The following is a 21,653-nucleotide window of genomic DNA, read 5'->3' on the forward strand; positions in this document are numbered from 1 at the left end:
TTTCATACTTCAGTGACAGACATGTTTGCACACACCATCAGATGCCATAAAAACTTTATTGAAATGCGCTATTATTTTCAGTCTATGTGAACCATTTTCTGACATTGGAAAAAAAACCTTTTTAGCATCTTGCTTCCTGATGTATTAAACATAACTGGCTTAATATTGATTTATATACATCAAAACAAAAATGATCAATGTTCAAAAATATAATATGGATAGACAAAGAACAGGACCACTCAGTATGCAATGGTGCAAGAAAACACATAAATGATGTGTAAATGTGTGAGCTATTGGAGCTAGTGGCTTCTTCTGGCAGAAGGGCTGTAGGGAATGTAAGAGGCAAAAAAGAACTGGTGAGGCTTAGGATAATGGAAGGGTTATGGAATAGTCATCCAGAACCTTATGTCAGGGAGATTTATTGGACAGGATGAGAAGGAAAGACTGATTTTTGCTACCTACAGTCTTTCCTTCTTGTTCCTTCCAATAAGTCTCCTCTCACTTGGGATACTAGATGACTTTTCTGCGACTGTTCCCATTTCTTAAACCTCACCAGTCTTTTTCCTTCATCCCTCTTCCTTTCTCTCCAATCTTTCTGCCAGTAGAAGGAGCCACTGGCTCTGAAAGCTTGTGCGTTTCCACTTCTTATATATGTTTTCTACTGCCACTGTTTGTTGAGTAGATTTATTATCTCCATATTATATTTTTAGTATTGACTGAAAAAGGCAAACATCAGTATTTACATTACACATTTACATAATTAAGATTATCTTTTGAATAGTTTTCAAATTCCTCAAGTGTCTAAAAATTCTTTACTATCACTCATTTTTGTGTTTTGTTTTTAAATACTTTTAGTGAGATGTGGTGTGTGTCTGAAAGTAATGTATTGAATAACTTTCCACATTCAAAATACACTGTGTCTCCTTCAGCCTAGTTCTAGGTGTAATTTTGGTGTCAAAACTGGATAAAATGAAAAATAATTATTTTGATGAGTATTATGTCGTTGTACAGATTGCTCTAGGCTTGAATCGCACCTGATGACCTTTTTCTACCAGTTTTCTTCACACAGCCCCTACAGAATTGCTGTACAGAAGGGCACCATGCTTTAATTGGCAGCAAAATAGAGCATAAGAGGGACTAAGCAATAGTTTTGAGACACATATGAGGTGTGACAAATAAATAGTAATGAAACTGGTCTCAGAACTATTATTTATCGTGAACAAAGTTACAACTAACTTTTATTCCTATCAACATATGTCCCTCTCATTTCTATACACCACTCAACATTTGTCTCCCACTGCTCAAAGCAGTGCTGTATGTCATCCATTGTCGCCCTCTTTGACAAAACTGCCATTTTTGCTTTTACCTCTTCAACAGATTGAAAATGTGTTCCCTTCAATACACTTTTCAATTTTGGGAACAGATAAACATCACAGGAATCTGGTGAATAGGAGGATGTTCGAGTGCAGGAATGCATTTGTCTGCTAAAACTCGTTTCACAGATAAGGCACTATGGGCTGGTGTGTTGTCCTGGCGCAGACTCCGTGTGTCATTCTTCACTCATCTGGTCTTTTCTTCATTACTCTTTCCATCAACTTGATTAGGACTTGTGTTTGTAGTATTTCTGATTAATGATTTGACCCATGGGCACCCATTCAGTAATGATAACATCCCTGATTTTTTAAAAAAATCAACATTCCTTCAGTTTTGACTTGCTTCTGGAAATTGTTTATGCCATTAAAAAACTCATGCATGTGGTATAGAATTATCACCAAACACCTCCTTTAACATATGAAAACATTCTGCTGGTGACTTTTTTAAGTTCATGAGGAATTTGAGGTTAATGCATGCTCATGGCACTACTACAGAATAACCTCCTCTACATGAAGGCTCGAATGCAAACTAAAATATACAAAAGGATGAAACAAATGGTGGTTGCTCTTGAAGGTTCAATATCAGTTGCATTCCTGTACCAACCTCCTCCATGTGGCGGTGCAACAGGAGGTGCACAGTCTCATTGTTCAACTGGCTCAACTCATGTTGTTTACTCAGTACTTAAATAACACATGACAACCATTTACAAATATATTCAGTATGATTATTTAAAGTTAATTTCAAATCCAGATATATACAAAGAAATTTAACAGATGGGCATTTGGTGTCAAAATTGGATAAAATGAAAAATAATTATTTTTATATATAACATTTTTTAAATTAATTAAAAACTTTTAAATTGTCTAGATCACAGTTATATAACTGGTTTTGGTTGAAAAATCGACAATCTTCATATCTGAAAAGAATAAGCAAACAGAAAATTGCTTTAAGTAACACAGTTGGTTTTTAATTAATGCTATTCCATAAATTTTTTATCACCAGACTTAAGTAAAGAGATAAAACATACCAAATTTGGCGAGAAATTAGTGTTACCATATGTAAAATGGATGAAACACAGCATCTGAATAGCAGGAAGCATACTTATAAAGAAATATATGAAATGAATATTCATGTATAAGATTGGAATTGCATGAATGCAATAGTTAATTAAAAATAGAGCACATCAGCAGAAGAGCAGTTGCTTCTAACCCTATAAAAGTAAGGATATAAAAACAACATGAGAAGAAAAAAATGGACAATATACACATAATATACATATTCATGTAAAAAACTGTATCACTTACAGCAATTTTCTGTTTGCTTAATCTTTTCAGGTCTCAAGATGGTTAATTTTTTCAACCGAAACTAGTTAAATGATTCAAATGGCTCTGAGCACTATGGGACTTAACTGCTATGGTCATCAGTCCCCTAGAACTTAGAACTATTTAAACCTAACTAACCTAAGGACAGCACACAACACCCAGCCATCACGAGGCAGAGAAAATCCCTGACCCCGCCGGGAATCGAACCCGGGAACCCGGGCGTGGGAAGCGAGAACGCTCCCGCACGACCACGAGATGCAGGCTCGAAACTAGTTATCTACCTGTGATATAGACAGGTAAAAGTTTGTAAATCATTTTTAAAATTTTATATTTAAACATGTTTGAGATTGCTTCTCTCCATCCTGACAATGTCAGGTACTACTGAAAATAATGTTCCTGGTCTTTCCACAATTAATAGATAATTCATTAGCTTTAAACCAGATATTCAATAACTTAAGGTACTCTCTGTTTTATAGTTTCATATCGTTCAGACATTTTCCAGAATTTATGAACACTGTTTTCATAAAGCACACATTTACAAGGCATGTTATGGGGCTTATCATTTGCAAATACTGTAAGTAGTATTGGCTCCAAGCACCAATCCTTTAGAAGGCCCTTTAGTGAAGTTCAGAAATTGCGAATTTTCATTGTTGTAGTTTACAATTTATTCTGTTATTAATATAGAAATGTCCCTAGTACCACAACACCACAGTGTCTTCAGTAATATTTTGTAGTTTACAGAACCAATGTCTTACTTAACAGCAACTAGCGTGACTTGATTCGAAAGAGGTTTATAAATAATAATAATAATAATAATAATAATAATAATAATAATAATAATAATAGGCCCGGGAAAAGAATAGGCCTTCGGTATGTTCTGCCAGTCATAAAAGGCAACGAAAAGAACAAACCACTAATAGGGCTAACCCCCCCTTCTAGTGTGATTATTTGGTTCAGGGCAGAACTAATGAAGCCTCAGACAAGCGCTGTCATGGTCGGGGACAATGCTTGAAACCTATGCCCATCCACAATGGTAACAACACTGCTAGCCACACGGAAAATGATTTAAATCCAAATAGAGGTGTTTTGCAGGATATGCTTCCTCCAACCACTCTAGAAGGAAAACAAAGACAGAGGATGAGATGGTCAGATGAAGTTAACCGACACCTCATGTTCTGTTATTAACAAGCAACAAACTTAGGAATCAACACAACTGGATACAGATCACAAGTATACAAAAAATTTATTACCAGATACCCAGAATTAAAATTTTTAACAGAACAACGACTAGCTGATCAGATCCATGTAATAATCAAAAATAACAGGATACCCCAGTCAGAATTAGAAAACATCAAACAACAAGTACAACAAATACTGGAACAAAATAATGTGCAATCAGAAGCAGAAGAAAATACAGTAATGGACTCAAACATCCCAGAGCAAACAAACAAAGAACACCATGCATCAATTAAACAATCAGAGGAAAATGAAATCTTAAGACAGCCAACAGAACAAGCCCAAATAGAACATGAAGTGACACACATGTTAGATATAGAAGAAAAATTTCAGCTAACATATATAGAATACAAAGACACAAATACAGACATTAGACCATTCTTGCATAGACCACCAAATAACCCACAACTCAAAACAACAATAACAACTATCAACACAATCATACTCAACAAAATAAATGAAAATACAACTATGGAAGAGTTACAACTACTGGTTTATATAGGAGCACTCACTACACTAAATATACACACTAGGCAGACATCAGAACAAACCAACACACAGAAGAAACACATAAAACCAGCATGGCAACACAGGCTACAGATCAGAATAGAAAAACTGAGAAAAGACATCGGACAGCTAACACAATTTATAAGAAATGAAATATCAGACAAAAAAACAAAAAAGGTTAGGTAAAATCTCACAACAAGAAGTGATAGAGCAGTTAGATGAAAAGAAGCAGAAATTACAAGCATTGGCCAAACGACTTAGAAGATACAAAAAAAGTGAAAATAAAAGGAAACAAAACCAAACATTCAACACAAACCAAAAGAAATTTTATCAGACAATAGATAACATACACACTAAATTAGACAACCCGCCAAACATAACAGACATGGAACACTTCTGGAGCAACATATGGTCAAACCCGGTACAACATAACAGGCATGCACGGTGGATACAAGCAGAAACAGACACATACAAGATGATACCACAAATGCCTGAATTGATAATTTTGCAACATGAAGTCACCCGAGCAATTAATTCTATGCACAATTGGAAAACCCCTGGAAAAGATAAAATAGCAAATTTCTGGCTAAAGAAGTTCACCTCAACACATTCACATCTAACAAAATTATTTAACATATCTAAAAACAAAGATGATGAGACTTACCAAACAAAAGCGCTGGCAGGTCGATAGACACACAAACAAACACAAACATACACACAAAATTCAAGCTTTCGTAACAAACAGTTGCTTCATCAGGAAAGGAGCGGAAAGACTTACCTTAGGGGGAAAAAACGACAGGTATACACTCGATACACACACACATATCCATCCGCACATACACAGACACAAGCAGACATTTGTAAAGGCAAAGAGTTTGGGCAGAGATGTCAGTTGAGGCGGAAGTGCAGAGGCAAAGATGTTGTTGAATGACAGGTGAGGTATGAGTGGCAGCAACTTGAAATTAGCAGAGGTTGAGGCCTGGTGGATAACGGGAAGAGAGGATATACTGAAGGGCAAGTTCCCATCTCCGGAGTTTGGATAGGTTGGTGTTAGTGGGAAGTATCCAGATAACCCAGATGGTGTAACACTTTGCCAAGATGTGCTGGCCGTGCACCAAGGCATGTTTAGCCACAGGGTGATCCTCATTACCAACAAACACTGTCTGCCTGTGTCCATTCATGCGAATGGACAGTTTGTTGCTGGTCATTCCCACATAGAAAGCTTCACAGTGTAGGCAGGTCAGTTGGTAAATCACATGGGTGCTTTCACATGTGGCTCTGCCTTTGATCGTGTACACATCCTGGGTTACAGGACTGGAGTAGGTGGTGGTGGGAGGGTGCATGGGACAGGTTTTACACCGGGGGCGGTTGAAAGGGTAGGAGCCAGAGGGTAAGGAAGGTGGTTTGGGGATTTCATAGGGATGAACTAAGAGGTTACGAAGGTTAGGTGGACGGCGGAAAGACACCCTTGGTGGAGTGGGGAGGATTTCATGAAGGATGGATCTCATTTCAGGGCAGGATTTGAGGAAGTCGTATCCCTGCAGGAGAGCCACATTCAGAGTCTGATCCAGTCCCAGAAAGTATCCTGTCACAAGTGGGGCACTTTTGGGGTTCTTCTGTGGGAGGTTCTGGGTTTGAAGGGATGAGGAAGTGGCTCTGGTTATTTGCTTCTGTACCAGGTCGGGAGGGTAGTTTCGGGATGCGAAAGCTGTTTTCAGGTTGTTGGTGTATTGGTTCAGGGATTCCGGACTGGAGCAGATTCATTTGCCATGAAGACCTAGGCTGTAGGGAAGGGACCGTTTGATGTGGAATGGGTGGCAGCTGTCATAATGGAGGTACTGTTGCTTGTTGGTGGGTTTGATGTGGACAGACGTGTGAAGTTGGCCATTGGACAGATGGAGGTCAACGTCAAGGAAAGTGGCATGGAATTTAGAGTAGGACCAGGTGACTCTGATGGAACCAAAGCAGTTGAGTTTGGAGAGGAAATTCTGGAGTTCTTCTTCACTGTGAGTCCAGATCATGAAGATGTCATCAATAAATCTGTACCAATCTTTGGGTTTGCAGGCCTGGGTAACCAAGAAGGCTTCCTCTAAGTGACCCATGAATAGGTTGGCATACGAGGGGGCCATCCTGGTACCCATGGCTGTTCCCTTTAATTGTTGGTATGTCTGGCCTTCAAAAGTGAAGTTGTGGGTCAGGATGAAGCTGGCTAAGGTAATGAGGAGAGAGGTTTTAGGTAGGGTGGCAGGTGATCGGCGTGAAAGGAAGTGCTCCATCGCAGCGAGGCCCTGGACTTGCGGAATATTTGTGTATAAGGAAGTGGCATCAATGGTTACAAGGATGGTTTCCAGGGGTAACAGACTGGGTAAGGATTCCAGGCATTCGAGAAAGTGGTTGGTGTCTTTGCTGAAGGATGGGAGACTGCATGTAATGGGTTGAAGGTGTTGATCTACGTAGGTAGAGATACGTTCTGTGGGGGCTTGGTAACCAGCTACAATGGGGCGGCCGGGATGATTGGGTTTGTGAATTTTAGGAAGAAGGTAGAAGGTAGGGGTGCGGGGTGTTGGTGGGGTCAGGATGGCCTCCTCGTACGCCAACCTATTCATGGGTCGCTTAGAGGAAGCCTTCTTGGTTACCCAGTCCTGCAAACCCAAAGTTTGGTACAGATTTGTTGATGACATCTTCATGATCTGGACTCACAGTGAAGAAGAACTCCAGAACTTCCTCTCCAACCACAACTGCTTTGGTTTCATCAGATTCACCTGGTCCTACTCTAAATCGCATGCCACTTTCTTTGACGTTGACCTCCATCTGTCCAATGGCCAGCTTCACATGTCCGTCCACATCAAACCCACCAACAAGCAACAGTACCTCCATTATGACAGCTGCCACCCATTCCACATCAAACGGTCCCTTCCCTACAGCCTAGGTCTTCGTGGCAAACGAATCTGCTCCAGTCTGGAATCCCTGAACCAATACACCAACAACCTGAAAACAGCTTTCACATCCCGAAACTACCCTCCCGACCTGGTACAGAAGCAAATAACCAGAGCCACTTCCTCATCCCTTCAAACCCAGAACCTCCCACAGAAGAACCCCAAAAGTGCCCCACTTGTGACAGGATACTTTCCGGGACTGGATCAGATTCTGAATGTGGCTCTCCAGCAGGGATACGACTTCCTCAAATCCTGCCCTGAAATGAGATCCATCCTTCATGAAATCCTCCCCACTCCACCAAGAGTGTCTTTCCACTGTCCACCTAACCTTCGTAACCTCTTAGTTCATCCCTATGAAATCCCCAAACCACCTTCCCTACCCTCTGGCTCCACTGTGAAGCTTTCTATGTGGGAATAACCAGCAACAAACTGTCCATTCGCATGAATGGACACAGGCTTTTTGGTAATGAGGATCACCCTGTGGCTAAACATGGCTTGGTGCACGGCCAGCACATCTTGGCACAGTGTTACACCGTCTGGGTTATCTGGATACTTCCCACTAACACCAACCTGTCAGAACTCCGGAGATGGGAACTTGCCCTTCAGTATATCCTCTCTTCTCGTTATCCGCCAGGCCTCAACCTCCGCTAATTTCAAGTTGCCGCCACTCATACCTCACCTGTCTTTCAACAACATCTTTGCCTCTGTACTTCTGCCTTGACTGACATCTCTGCCGAAACTCTTTGCCTTTACAAATGTCTGCTTGTGTCTGTGTATGTGCGGTTGGATATGGGTGTGTGTGCGAGTGTATACCTGTCCTTTTTTCCCCCTAAGGTAAGTCTTTCCGCTCCCAGGATTGGAATGACTCCTTACCCTCTCCCTTAAAACCCACATCCTTTCATCTTTCCCTCTCTTTCCCTCTTTCCTGATGAAGCAACTGTTTGTTGCGAAAGCTTGAATTTTGTGTGTATGTTTGTGTTTGTTTGTGTGTCTATCGACCTGCCAGCGCTTTTGTTTGGTAAGTCTCATCATCTTTGTTTTTAGATATATTTTTCCCACGTGGAATGTTTTCCTCTATTATATTCATATCATTAATTTGAACCCAACAATTACGTTTGTTATTGTCACTGTTGCATTTCGAAATCTTTTCTGTCGTCTTATTTTCTCTTTCTGTTTTTATCAGTAGTTTCACTTTGTATTTATCTTCTGCTTTTTACCATAATCTACTATTCAATTTTATCCCGCCGATATATATTCAATAATACGTAATACGTAATAATAGGTAACCCACTTCGAAACCATAACCAAAAGATTTTTTTCCACATTCAACACTACCGCTACTATAAAATCCATCGTTTCTAGTGCACAAACAGTTCCTTTCACCTATTAAACAACCACTTCGGCTAGTTCTAATAACTTTTGCTCTATTTCCATTTCCACTTTTTTCACATCACTGATCATTTTTAGCCGCTTCCCACAGATTTTAACGTCATTATTTCTTCGTCAGACAATTGTTAGACTCATTTTCATAATCTGCCACCACAAAACCACTCCTTTTAATACATTTACACGTAGTTTTTTCGAAATTTTCCCGAATTTCTCCACCCTTTAACGTGTTTTGGCGGCAACACAACCACCTAACCTTTATGCACATCGTTGTGTACCTACACAAATTCACCACAGGATCAACATAGCCCAGCTCTAACCAACACTTTTTCGCCTTTTTTCACACCAGATCTCCAGTTGCTTTCACCTTTATCTCTCCCCATATATTTTTATTTTCATTTTCATTTCAGCCTCATGTTACACTTTCCACCTTCTAATACCATGTCACCCTCACAACACCCCCACAACGACCCCATTAAGTTTTATTTACGTTCCCTCCGCAAACATGCCTTCGCCCTAGCCAGATTACATTCACATATTTTATTTTCTCAGGCTTGCCTGACATTTGGCATTACCCCCAAAGGCCTCACACTTAAAGTTCCCATCTCTAACTGCAACCCTTCTTTCCATCAATCCCTATACCAGTTCCAAACTGAACAATCCATTGCCCTCACCCACCTAATCCTTCACCTACACATCAACTCAGCCAATGAACACACCCGTCAACTCCTATCCATAGTAAAAGTCCTTAATCTTTCCTCTCCCACATCTACACCGGCTGTTCAGAGCATCCTCCTACAGGCCAACCACAAATTAGAACAGCATGCCAGCCTCCACCTCAAAAAACTATCCAATCTCCTGGTTTCCCACCTCCAGAAAGGCAACTCACTCACCCTTCACAACCTTTCCAGCAAACTTCAAGCTCCTCTCATTGCACACAAACCCAGTCTCTCCCATCTACTCAATCTCCCACTTCCAGCTCCACTCCCTCCAAAATCTCAAAATTCCAATCAACACAATCTGGAACCACAACACCCTAATTCAGTAGTTAACCTTTCCTCCAAACCTCTCTCCCAATCCGAAACCTCTGTCCTATCCAGAGGCCTCACCTTCAGCTCCAGTCCCAGATTCAACCAAACAGCCCTCGTCAAAGATTTACTGTCCTACACTCGTACTCTCTGCTGGAAATATCACTTTGCCACGAAGAAAAATGATCCTAATCCAACTCCTAATGATCCAACTCCCCAAGACACTATCCAAATTGAACCCTGCCTGGAACAGTTTCGTCCTCCGTCACAGTGGGACCCACCTTCTCTTCCTCAAAATCACCCCCTACAAACCTTCCAGGAATTTCTGACTTCCAGCCTTGCCTCTCAATCCTTCATAAAAAACCTTAATCCTACTCCCAACATCACCACTGCTGAAGCCCAAGCTGTCAGTGATCTGAAGGTTGACCGTTCCATCGTCATTCTTCCGGCGGACAAGGGTTCCACAACAGTGGTACTTGATCATCGGGAGTATGTGGCTGAGGGACTGCATCAGCTTTCAGACAACACAACATACAAAGTTTGCCAAGGTAATCCCATTCCTGATGTCCAGGCGGAGCTTCAAGGAATCCTCAGAACCTTAGGCCCCCTACAAAACCTTTCACCTGACTCCATCAACCTCCTGACCCCACCGACACCCCGCACCCCTACCTTCTACCTTCTTCCTAAAATTCACAAACCCAATCATCCCGGCCTCCCCGTTGTAGCTGGTTACCAAGCCCCCACAGAACGTATCTCTGCCTACATAGATCAACACCTTCAACCCATTACACGCAGTCTCCCATCCTTCATCAAAGACACCAACCACTTTCTCGAACACCTGGAATCCTTACCCAGTCTGTTACCCCTGAAAACCATCCTTGTAACCATTGATGCCACTTCCTTATACACAAATATTCCGCAAGTCCAGGGCCTCGCTGCGATGGAGCACTTCCTTTCACGCCGATCACCTGCTACCCTACCTAAAACCACTTTCTTCATTACCTTAGCCAGCTTCATCCTGACCCACAACTTCACTTTTGAAGGCCAGACATACCAACAATTAAAGGGAACAGCCATGGGTACCAGGATGGCCCCCTCGTACACCAACCTATTCATGGGTCACTTACAGGAAGCCTTCTTGGTTACCCAGGCCTGCAAACCCAAAGTTTGGTACAGATTTATTGATGACATCTTCATGATCTGGACTCACAGTGAAGAAGAACTCCAGAATTTCCTCTCCAACCTCAACTGCTTTGGTTCCATCAGATTCACCTGGTCCTACTCTAAATCGCATGCCACTTTCCTTGACGTTGACCTCCATCTGTCCAATGGCCAGCTTCACACGTCTGCCTTCATCAAACCCACCAACAAGCAACAGTACCTCCATTATGACAGCTGCCACCCATTCCACATCAAACGGTCCCTTCCCTACAGCCTAGGTCTTCGTGGCAAACTAATCTGCTCCAGTCCGGAATCCCTGAACCAATACACCAACAACCTGAAAACAGTTTTCGCATCCCGCAACTACCCTCCCGACCTGGTACAGAAGCAAATAACCAGAGCCACTTCCTCATCCCTTCAAACCCAGAACCTCCCACAGAAGAACCCCAAAAGTGCCCCACTTGTGACAGGATACTTTCCGGGACTGGATCAGACTCTGAATGTGGCTCTCCAGCAGGGATACGACTTCCTCAAATCCTGCCCTGAAATGAGATCCATCCTTCATGAAATCCTCCCCACTCCACCAAGAGTGTCTTTCCGCTGTCCACCTAACCTTCGTTACCTCTTAGTTCATCCCTATGAAATCCCCAAACCACCTTCCCTACCTTCTGGCTCCTACCCTTGCAACCGCCCCCGGTGTAAAACCTGTCCCATGCACTCTCCCACCAACACCTACTCCAATCCTGTAACCCGGAAGGTGTACACGATCAAAGGCAGAGCCACGTGTGAAAGCACCCACGTGATTTACCAACTGACCTGCCTACACTGTGAAGCTTTCTATGTGGGAATAACCAGCAACAAACTGTCCATTCGCATGAATGGACAGAGGCAGACAGTGTTTGTTGGTAATGAGGATCACCCTGTGGCTAAACATGCCTTGGTGCACGGCCAGCACATCTTGGCACAGTGTTACACCGTCCGGGTTATCTGGATACTTCCCACTAACACCAACCTGTCAGAACTCCGGAGATTGGAACTTGCCCTTCAGTATATCCTCTCTTCTCGTTATCTGCCAGGCCTCAACTCCACTAATTTCAAGTTGCCGCCACTCATACCTCACCTGTCATTCAACAACATCTTTGCCTCTTTACTTCCACCTCGACTGACATCTCTGCCCAAACTCTTGCCTTTACAAATGTCTGCTTGTGTCTGTGTATGTGCGGATGGATATGTGTGTGTGTGTATCGAGTGTATACCTGTCGTTTTTTCCCCCTAAGGTAAGTCTTTCTGCTCCTTTCCTGATGAAGCAACTGTTTGCTACGAAAGCTTGAATTTTGTGTGTATGTTTGTGTTTGTTTGTGTGTCTATCGACCTGCCAGCGCTTTTGTTTGGTAAGTCTCATCATCTTTGTTTTTAGATATATTTTTCCCACGTGGAATGTTTCCCTCTATTATATTCATATAAATTATTTAACATATGGATATAATAGAGGGAAACATTCCACATGGGAAAAATATATCTAAAAACAAAGATGATGTGACTTACCAAACGAAAGCGCTGGCAGGTCAATAGACACACAAACACAAACATACACACAAAATTCAAGCTTTCGCAACCAATGGTTGCTTCATCAGGAAAGAGGGAAGGAGAGGGAATGACGAAAGGATGTGGGTTTTAAGGGAGAGGGTAAGAAGTCATTCCAATCCCGGGAGCGGAAAGACTTTACTTAGGGGGTAAAAAGGACAGGTATACACTCTCACACACACCCATATCCATCCGCACATACACAGACACAAGCAGATGTCTGCTTGTGTCTGTGTATGTATGTCTGCTTGTGCCTGTGTATGTGCGGATGGATATGGGTGTGTGTGCGAGTGTATACCTGTCCTTTTTTCCCCCTAAGGTACGTCTTTCCGCTCCCGGGGTTGGAATGACTCCTTACCCTCTTCTTTAAACACACATCCTTTCGTCTTTCCCTCTCCTTCCCTCTTTCCTGATGAAGCAACCATTGATTGCGAAAGCTTGAATTTTGTGTGTATGTTTGTGTTTGTTTGTGTGTCTATCGACCTGCCAGTGCTTTCGTTTGGTAAGTCACATCATCTTTTGTTTTAGATATAAATTATTTAACAGTTACATTGCAGACCCATACACATTCCCTGATACACTTACACATGGAATAACTTATTTGAAACCTAACGATCAAGCAGATACAGCAAACTCAGCAAAATATCACCCCATAACATGCCTACCAACAATATACAAAATATTTACTTCAGTCATTACACAGAAATTAATGACACATACAACACAGAACAAAATTATAAATGAAGAACAAAAAGGCTGTTGCAAAGGAGCACGAGGATGTAAAGAGCAACTGATAATAGATGCAGAGTTGACATATCAAGCTAAACCTAAAAAAAGGTCGTTACACTACGCATACATTGATTACCAAAAGCTTTTGATAGTGTACCCCACTCAAGGTTACTACAAATATTGGAAATATACAAAGTAGATGCTAAATTGATACGGTTCCTAAACGTAGTAATGAAAAATTGGAAAACCACACTTAATATCCAAACAAACTCAAATAATATCATATCACAGCCAATACAGATTAAGCGTGGAATATACCAAGGAGACTCATTAAGTCCTTTGTGGTTCTGCCTTGCTCTGAACCCACTATCCAACATGCTAAATAATACAAATTATGGATGCAATATTACTGGAACACACCAATACAAAATCACACATTTGCTATACATTGATGATGAAAAACTACTGGCAGCAACAAATCAACAACTCAACCAATTACTAAAGATAACAGAAGTATTCAGCAATATGGCTTTTGGAACAGACAAATGTAAGAAAAATAGCATAGTCAAGGTAAAACACACTAAACAAGAAGATTACGTATTGGATAACCACAGCGACTGCATAGAAGCAATGGAAAAAACAGATGCCTATAAATATCTAGGATACAGACAAAAAATAGGAATAGATAATTCAAATATTAAAGAAGAACTAAAAGAAAAATATAGACAAAGACTAACAAAAATACTGGAAACAGAATTGACAGCAAGAAACAAGACAAAAGCTATAAATACCTATGCTATACCAATATTGACCTACTCATTTGGAGTAGTGAAATGGAGTAACACAGACCTAGAAGCACTCAACACACTTACACGATCACAATGCCACAAATATAGAATACATCACATACATGCAGCAACAGAAAGATTCACATTAAGCAGAAAGGAAGGAGGAAGGGGATTTATCGACATAAAAAACCTACATTATGGACAGGTAGACAATTTAAGAAAATTCTTTATAGAAGAAGCAGAAACTAGCAAAATACACAAAGCAATCACTCACATAAATACATTGGCTACACCATTGCAATTTCATAACCACTTCTACAACCCTTTAGATCACATAACATCAACAGATACGAAGAAAGTAAATTGGAAAAAGAAAACACTATATGGCAAGCACCCGTATCATCTAACACAGCCACACATCGATCAAGACGCATCCAACACATGGCTAACAAAAAGCTATATATACTGTGAGATGGAAGGATTCATGATTGCAATATAGGATCAAACAATAAACACCAGATATTACAGCAAGCATATTATTAAAGATCCCAATACCACAACAGATAAATGCAGACTTTGCAAACAACAAATAGAAACAGTTGATCACATCACAAGCAGATGTACAATACTAGCAAATACAGAATACCCCAGAAGACATGACAATGTAGCAAAAATAATACATCAACAACTTGCCATACAACATACACTAATAAAACAACACATTCCCACATACAAGTATGCACCACAAAATGTACTGGAGAATGATGACTACAAATTATACTGGAACAGAACCATTATAACAGATAAAACAACACCACATAACAAACCTGACATCATACTCACCAATAAAAAGAAGAAATTAACAAAACTAATCGAAATATCCATACCCAATACAACAAATATGCAAAAGAAAACAGGAGAAAAAATTGAAAAATACATCCAACTGGCTGAGGAAGTCAAAGACATGTGGCATCAGGATAAAGTTGACATCGTACCAATTATACTATCAACTACAGGGGTCATACCACACAATATCCACCAGTACATCAACGCAATACAGCTACATCCAAACATATATATACAACTACAGAAATCTGTAATTATTGATACATGTTCAATTACCCGAAAGTTCCTAAATGCAATGTAACGTATACCGTACAGTTAAAAGGAAGTCACGCTTGATCAAGGTTCGCATCACTTTCCATTTTTAACCAGACATAACGTCTGAGACAGGAAAGAGAAATAATAATAACGCAAAATTTTGGTTGTTGTATACAACAGTCAATTATTTTCTAAATTATATTAACCAGAGAAATTGGATTTGTCACCCTTTTTATGTATTTTTAAATATTTTGGAAAGCAAGTGTTAACTAAGATCTAAATTATTAATGTGCCCAGAGGATTTAATATTAACTCTATTATTTTTAACCACAAAGTTTAACAAACCATAGATATCTTCAGACTGGGAACAGTTTGGTTTTGCTATTATTTAAAAATATCACATAACTCTACTTCTTTCCAGATACAAGCTGTCACTGTATTTACACAGTTTTGTAAAACATGATTAGCATAAGCAGAGTTAGCATCAGATTTGGACTTCTGATTACCAGTGGTTTGGGAACTATCCTTTGTAGCATTAACAAAAGAGATATTAAATTCATCTACCACATCATGTCAAAACTATAAAGAACATACCATTCTTTAAATTTGCTCTTACCATTTTTCTATCAAATAAAATGTATTACTGATCAATGTTCTGTCTCTAGTGCCTCTGATCTGTGCTCACTTCTTACTTCATCTGTAATTCTGAAAGTCAGTTGTTCTCAGAGGATAGTCTAAGAAGTGCAAATAACTCTTGTGACAAAAGAAAAAAAATTGTTTCAAGAAAGAAATTTATGCCATCATTTTTAAACTTATGTTGCCTGAGGCTTACTTGATGGACTAGTTGTAGAAATGGACCTAGGGGAGACATCGACATCGGATATCATTGTGAAATTCCTACAATATTTCATTAGCACAAAAGATTGACATCTTCAGGTGTGACAAACACGATGTTGAGTTATGAGTGAAGTGCCAAATTTGGTGATCAATAACAATTTCTCAATTGGTAATGGGAAAGACAGCTATGCTACCTGCAAGACAAGAAATCAAGAAAGTGAGAAAAGTGTAGTTTTGGTTTTATTATGAACTGCCATTTCCACAGTTTGTTCAATATGAGCACCAGAGACATCAACGAGATGCTGTACAGCACAAGATTTGCACCTGGTGGCCAAAATTGGAACTAATGTTTTTCCAGCGGAAATTGGTTTTGCATTAACACATTAGCACATCTACCAAGTTATGCTGCCATTCGATGTTTACAGCCTGCTTTGGACCTCTTTGAGTAGCCGTACTTTTATTATAGTCACCCAGTGCCAGGTTTGGGTCCGAGTCTGGCATACAGTTTTAATCTGCAAGGAAGTTTCAAGGTAAAGCACTTTCAACAGCTGAGTGGAATATCCACTCCAGTTATACCATCATTATTTGGCTGAATTTGCAGCTTGGGAGATAATTAGGTTCTATTCAAAGGTTTGGGTAGCTTCTTTCTATTACTTATCACTTATCTTACCTCTGGTAATGATTTGTGAATGTGAAAATTACCACATTGCTCTGCAGTCAGAGGTCATATTAAACTGTTTGAAGATCAGTATATGCTATGTTCAGTATTTGCTGTTTATTGTTAGCTTTGTGGAGAAATTCAGAAAAGGATAACTTGCAAATTCAAAAGTACGCAAACAGTTATTTTCTCAACTAATGCTGCAGACTGCGTCAAGTTTTATTCAATAAGTGTCAAACACAACAATCTGAACTCATACTTACTCAAACAGAACCCATATTATGTAGTAGCAGAGGCAGATACCAAGAGAAAGCACCATGACCAACACGAAAACAAGGCCCCAAGGAAAATGTCTAGAATCATTGGGAGAATCTTCCCAGTAGCGGTCACAAGTGAGGTACCAACACACAGCACGATTCAACTCCTCTGTAACAAAAAGTCACACAAATAAATTATTAAAGGAATTTGATGTTACTATATGGCTTAGAAATTTTTGTGTCCAGTTCCTGCCAATATACTAGAATCCACAGACTACTAGCATCCGCAGACTTATGTATTGTTCCTTTGTAGATACAACACATCGTGAACATTGAAAAACACTGAAAAGAGTACACCTCATGTATTTTTATTTCTCTTATTCATGTAGTTTATTATTTTTATCAACACTTTAGAGACATTATAAATGCTATCAAATTTATTTATGAGGTAACATTATTTATGAGCTAACAAAAGTTGTACATATGCATGTACATATCTGATCAAGGATATGTTTGACAATCCAGTCACAGAATATGGTGCTGAGCTCAATAGTCAACTATTCAACTGTTGCTAATAATACATGTGATTTATCTGGATTGTCTCCCTAAACACACTCTCCAATGTCCCAGCCTACAGCAACATTGCACACAAAAATGCCCGCTATTCAACACATTATTCAGCCTGCAATCCTTCTGGCCTCAATCGCTACCTTTGTCCCTTTCCCCCTCGCATCCCCCCCCCCCCCCCCCCCCAAATCCCCACACTTCCTCTGTCCATAAATACACCGCAATATCACACTTCTTTCTTTTTTCTTTATGGTACTCTTTTTATCTATGTGACTGCTTAGAGAGGTTTTTTCTAGAAACTTTGGTCAAAATGGCCTTGTTATTAATTTTAAATAGATCTTATAGTGTACAAGGTTCCCCCAGCAAGCAACAAGGCAACAGGTGGTATGGATGTTTCACTTCACCACATTTGCTTCATGCACTTCTGCATACTGATCTTGCAGTGCAACAATCCCACCCTAAATATGACTTTATATTCACAATAAAAATACACTTTTCTGCACTATTCATGCATAATTGTTGTAAAATTCACCCTAAAGTCCATGAAAAAATATGACTTGTCATTAAAATCTAGTTCCTATTAGTAAACTACCAAATATAGTCACCTTAGATTTAGTTGTGCAAACAACGCATAAAAAAAAAAAAAGGATCAGTTTCAAAATTACAACCTCTAAAGACAGTATAAAATTCAGTAGGTCGCTAAAAAGTGGTAATTCTGCTGACTATTGGTGTTTCTAGCAGAAAGTTAAAATCTTGTGCTGACGATAGGATTACCCTTAAATTATATTTATAACTGCTCAGTGACTCAGATCATGTTTTCCTGACATACTTAAATATTTTGTAGTAATGCCTATCTATAAAAATGAAAATAAGCAAACCACTTCCAATTACAGACCTATAGTGCTCCTTGCAATCCTTTCTAAAATGAAGAGAAAGTGAACTGTGGTAAAATACTGATCAGGACTTGTTAACTATGGTACCTCCTTGTTTAGCTTTTGTAAAGGTTTCTTCACAGAGAAAGCAATACAAACCCTCAAAAATGAAGTGCTAGCAGGGTTAAAATAAATTATCTTGTTGGTACATTTTGTTATGTTGCCAAAGTCAATAGTGTAGATCACAATTTTTTTGGTGAAATAAAAGGTTATGATAGTAATGGCTTCCCCCTTGCATGGATGGTGTCTGACTTTCATAACATAAACAGATGATTTCACTGACAAACTGTGCTACAGTCAAGAAACTAAACTCAGAATGGAGGAACATAAAATGTCAAATTCCTCTTTTTCTCAATCTGCATAAACTTCCTATGACTTTAAAGAGAAATTCAAAGACAATACTGTTTGCTGATGACACAAGCATACTAATCAGGGTCCATGGGAGACACAGCTCAGATGATAGCTGAACTGGTTTACAGCAATCAATTTAGGCCTTCATCTCACAAAGACACATATTATAGAATTTCAGACTAGCAATACTGACATGTTAGCACCAGAAGTAGGCAATCTTGTCATGCACTGAATGAAACACACTATGTAAAATTCTTTTAGTTCTAGTTGGATAACAAGTTAAACTGGTGTCAAACATTGATAAACTATTCAAGAAGCTCAGTTCAATGTGTTTTGCCCTTGGAAGCATCTCTCATGGTGGTGACCTAAATTTTTGCTTATCTCACACATCTTCACCCCCTATTGTTTACGTAATTATCTTCTCAAGCAGTGCACGTAAAGTAAATCAGGTGTTTATTTGGCAGAAGCTAACAGTAAGAATATTGTATGAAGTAGATTACTATATATGTTGCAGAAACCTTGCTCTTGGAATTCTTACACTCATTTCCCTTACACAATGACTCCTTAAATGTTAATGGTACTAACAACAAAAACAGCTTCAGCTGAACTGTGATTTACACAATCACAATACAAGACACATTTTCATGTAGACGTTGCCTTGTTGTTTAGGATACAGAGTGGAGTATGTACTCTCTTGGGAAGATAATCAACAAGTTACTTTCTGGCGTAAAGTATGAAATTGAGAATCCCTGCCAACTCAAAAAAAGAACCATACAACCAAATAAACTTATCTCATTAGCCAAACAAACATATCTCATGAGCCACTCTTTCTAAAAATTATATGAACATGAGTCAATATTTGAAAATTTCTGTTAGTTACATCACACATATAAGTGTTAGTTGTAAAGCTTTATGACAAATACTGTAGGGCTGCAAATTGCACTTGATATTTACAGCACTACATCAATATTTCCTTTGTAAAATATCACTGTAATAAAGTAAATATTATACTATCAACAACAGACAAACGGCAGCTATCTGGTACAACTGAGAAGACAGAAGCTTTTTTTCTCAGAGTACCAGCTTTCTTTCTAATTTACTTAAGTAAATTTAGATGGAAAAAGTGTGCATAGCATTAAGCAGTACAATGACAGGTTATTGTTAATACAGTTCTTTTATTAATGTTTACCTTGGCTCATCCCTGAAGGTTCTCCTTCTTGATAATATGGAATATTATTCTCAGATGTGCTACACATAGCAGAATATCATTTGGAAATTACTGCAATTGAACAGATGCACCTATGTGGATACAGAGAGCATACTAACATAACAGCAGAAATAAAGAGAAGTAACTGAAAGTGGAGATTTTGATATTGATTTCATATTGGATACATCTGATCAAGGCACTTAACAGTTCCTGATGTCCATCTAAGGTTTGGTCCAAAAAGTATTATTACCAACAAGAATAGGAGGCTTTTAATGGAATGACAACTGATAATTTGCTTCTTAACTATATGTGACTGTGATGGTCAGCTCTGTGATGAGCCAGACACAATAAGAGGACTGTCCTGATGCTCTGTCAGCCACTGCAGTGTTGCATATGAAGCCATTGGTAGGTGACATTCCAACACTTCTGAGAGACTATTTTAGTATGCATGCATATTTGATGTATTTGTGGATACAGTAGTTAGAACAGTATAAGAGACAACAACAGACTTAGCAACAACAAAAACATTGACAACAGCTATGGTTGCATCAGAGTGGAGTCACCATCTAAAACAGCTACTGAAACAACATCAGTTAGCAACACAGTACTGGTGCAATGTCAATTTCAGTGAAATAGAAGAAAGATGGGAAGTTTACCCACATCAATGCCACCTTCAGTGCAGGGCAAGTGTTTTAATGCTATTTGTTAAAGTGCTATCTTACTTTCTTGAAGTAGTAAATTATCAGTTAAAGCCATCAACTGATTCTAGATCCTTTGAATTTTCTGAAATTTGTGATTTGTTGTCTAGCCTTTAACATCAGGAAACCCACAGCTTAACCACAAGGCTCAAATTTAATCATTGTACCAAATAACTAGGTCATGGCATGGGTTGCACAACTATAAGAACTACCCAGATAGTACAAATTTTATGATGAATTGTTCATATGTCTCATACACAGTCTTTTATACGTGAAGTGGGATCTAAATTATCCTCTGATAAACATGTAAGGGTGCTGGGATCATCAGATTCATCCATCAGTCAAATTTTGATAACTGCATTGACGAAGTCAAATTATCTTGTAAGTGACACTGCAGAACAATTGACAACATGTGTAAATCATCATCATCATAACCTGGATTTTCCACCACAACCCTGTTATTTCATGCAATCCTGCTACCAAGGACACAAATGGTACATAAGGTAGTTAATATAACTGCACCCACAACATTGGTAGATGTCCAGAGACAACATTGTGTAGTGCGTTGTCAATTTCTAGCACTAGCAGCGTCTAAAAGCAGTAGCCCTCAATGTTGTCATGCCATATCAATCATAAATCATAAAAATTGTGTTCTGACTCCTTCAATATCCTTTAGAAGCAACATTGTGAGGGTGAAGTTAAGTGTTTCAACTTTCATAAGTCTGATCACTGGGGCAGCATGTAATTCAATTGGCTGGCACAAATAAAATGGCACAACATGCCTGTGCATGCTTTTGTGTCAATACCAGCTACAATATGGACCTTGGTGATCAATCTGACCACTAATGGAAGTGAGATGGAATTTACAGTCAATATGATAGAAGCTGTGCCCATGATTAACTTGGACATATAACAACACTGATGCACCTTCAGCAGTAGGTCATCACCAACAGTTGTCAGAAGATCCAATTAAGAGGCCAACCAATGCCAAAGT

The 21,653-nt window shown here is 39.4% G+C and overlaps 1 protein-coding gene across 4 annotated transcripts in view; it reads right to left on the reverse strand.

Annotated features, from left to right (window-relative positions):
* The window catches only part of LOC126088534 (uncharacterized), a 200,549-nt gene that overhangs the window by 88,053 nt on the left and 90,843 nt on the right, over positions 1 to 21,653 (reverse strand). For all 4 annotated transcript variants that reach the window (XM_049906708.1, XM_049906710.1, XM_049906711.1 and 1 more), the window contains exon 7: positions 16,911 to 17,073. In XM_049906708.1, the coding sequence (XP_049762665.1) occupies positions 16,911 to 17,073 (163 nt within the window). The remainder of the gene's footprint in view (positions 1 to 16,910; positions 17,074 to 21,653) is intronic.

This window comes from Schistocerca cancellata, chromosome 6 (assembly GCF_023864275.1).
Source record: "Schistocerca cancellata isolate TAMUIC-IGC-003103 chromosome 6, iqSchCanc2.1, whole genome shotgun sequence".
Classification (NCBI taxonomy): domain Eukaryota; kingdom Metazoa; phylum Arthropoda; class Insecta; order Orthoptera; family Acrididae; genus Schistocerca; species Schistocerca cancellata.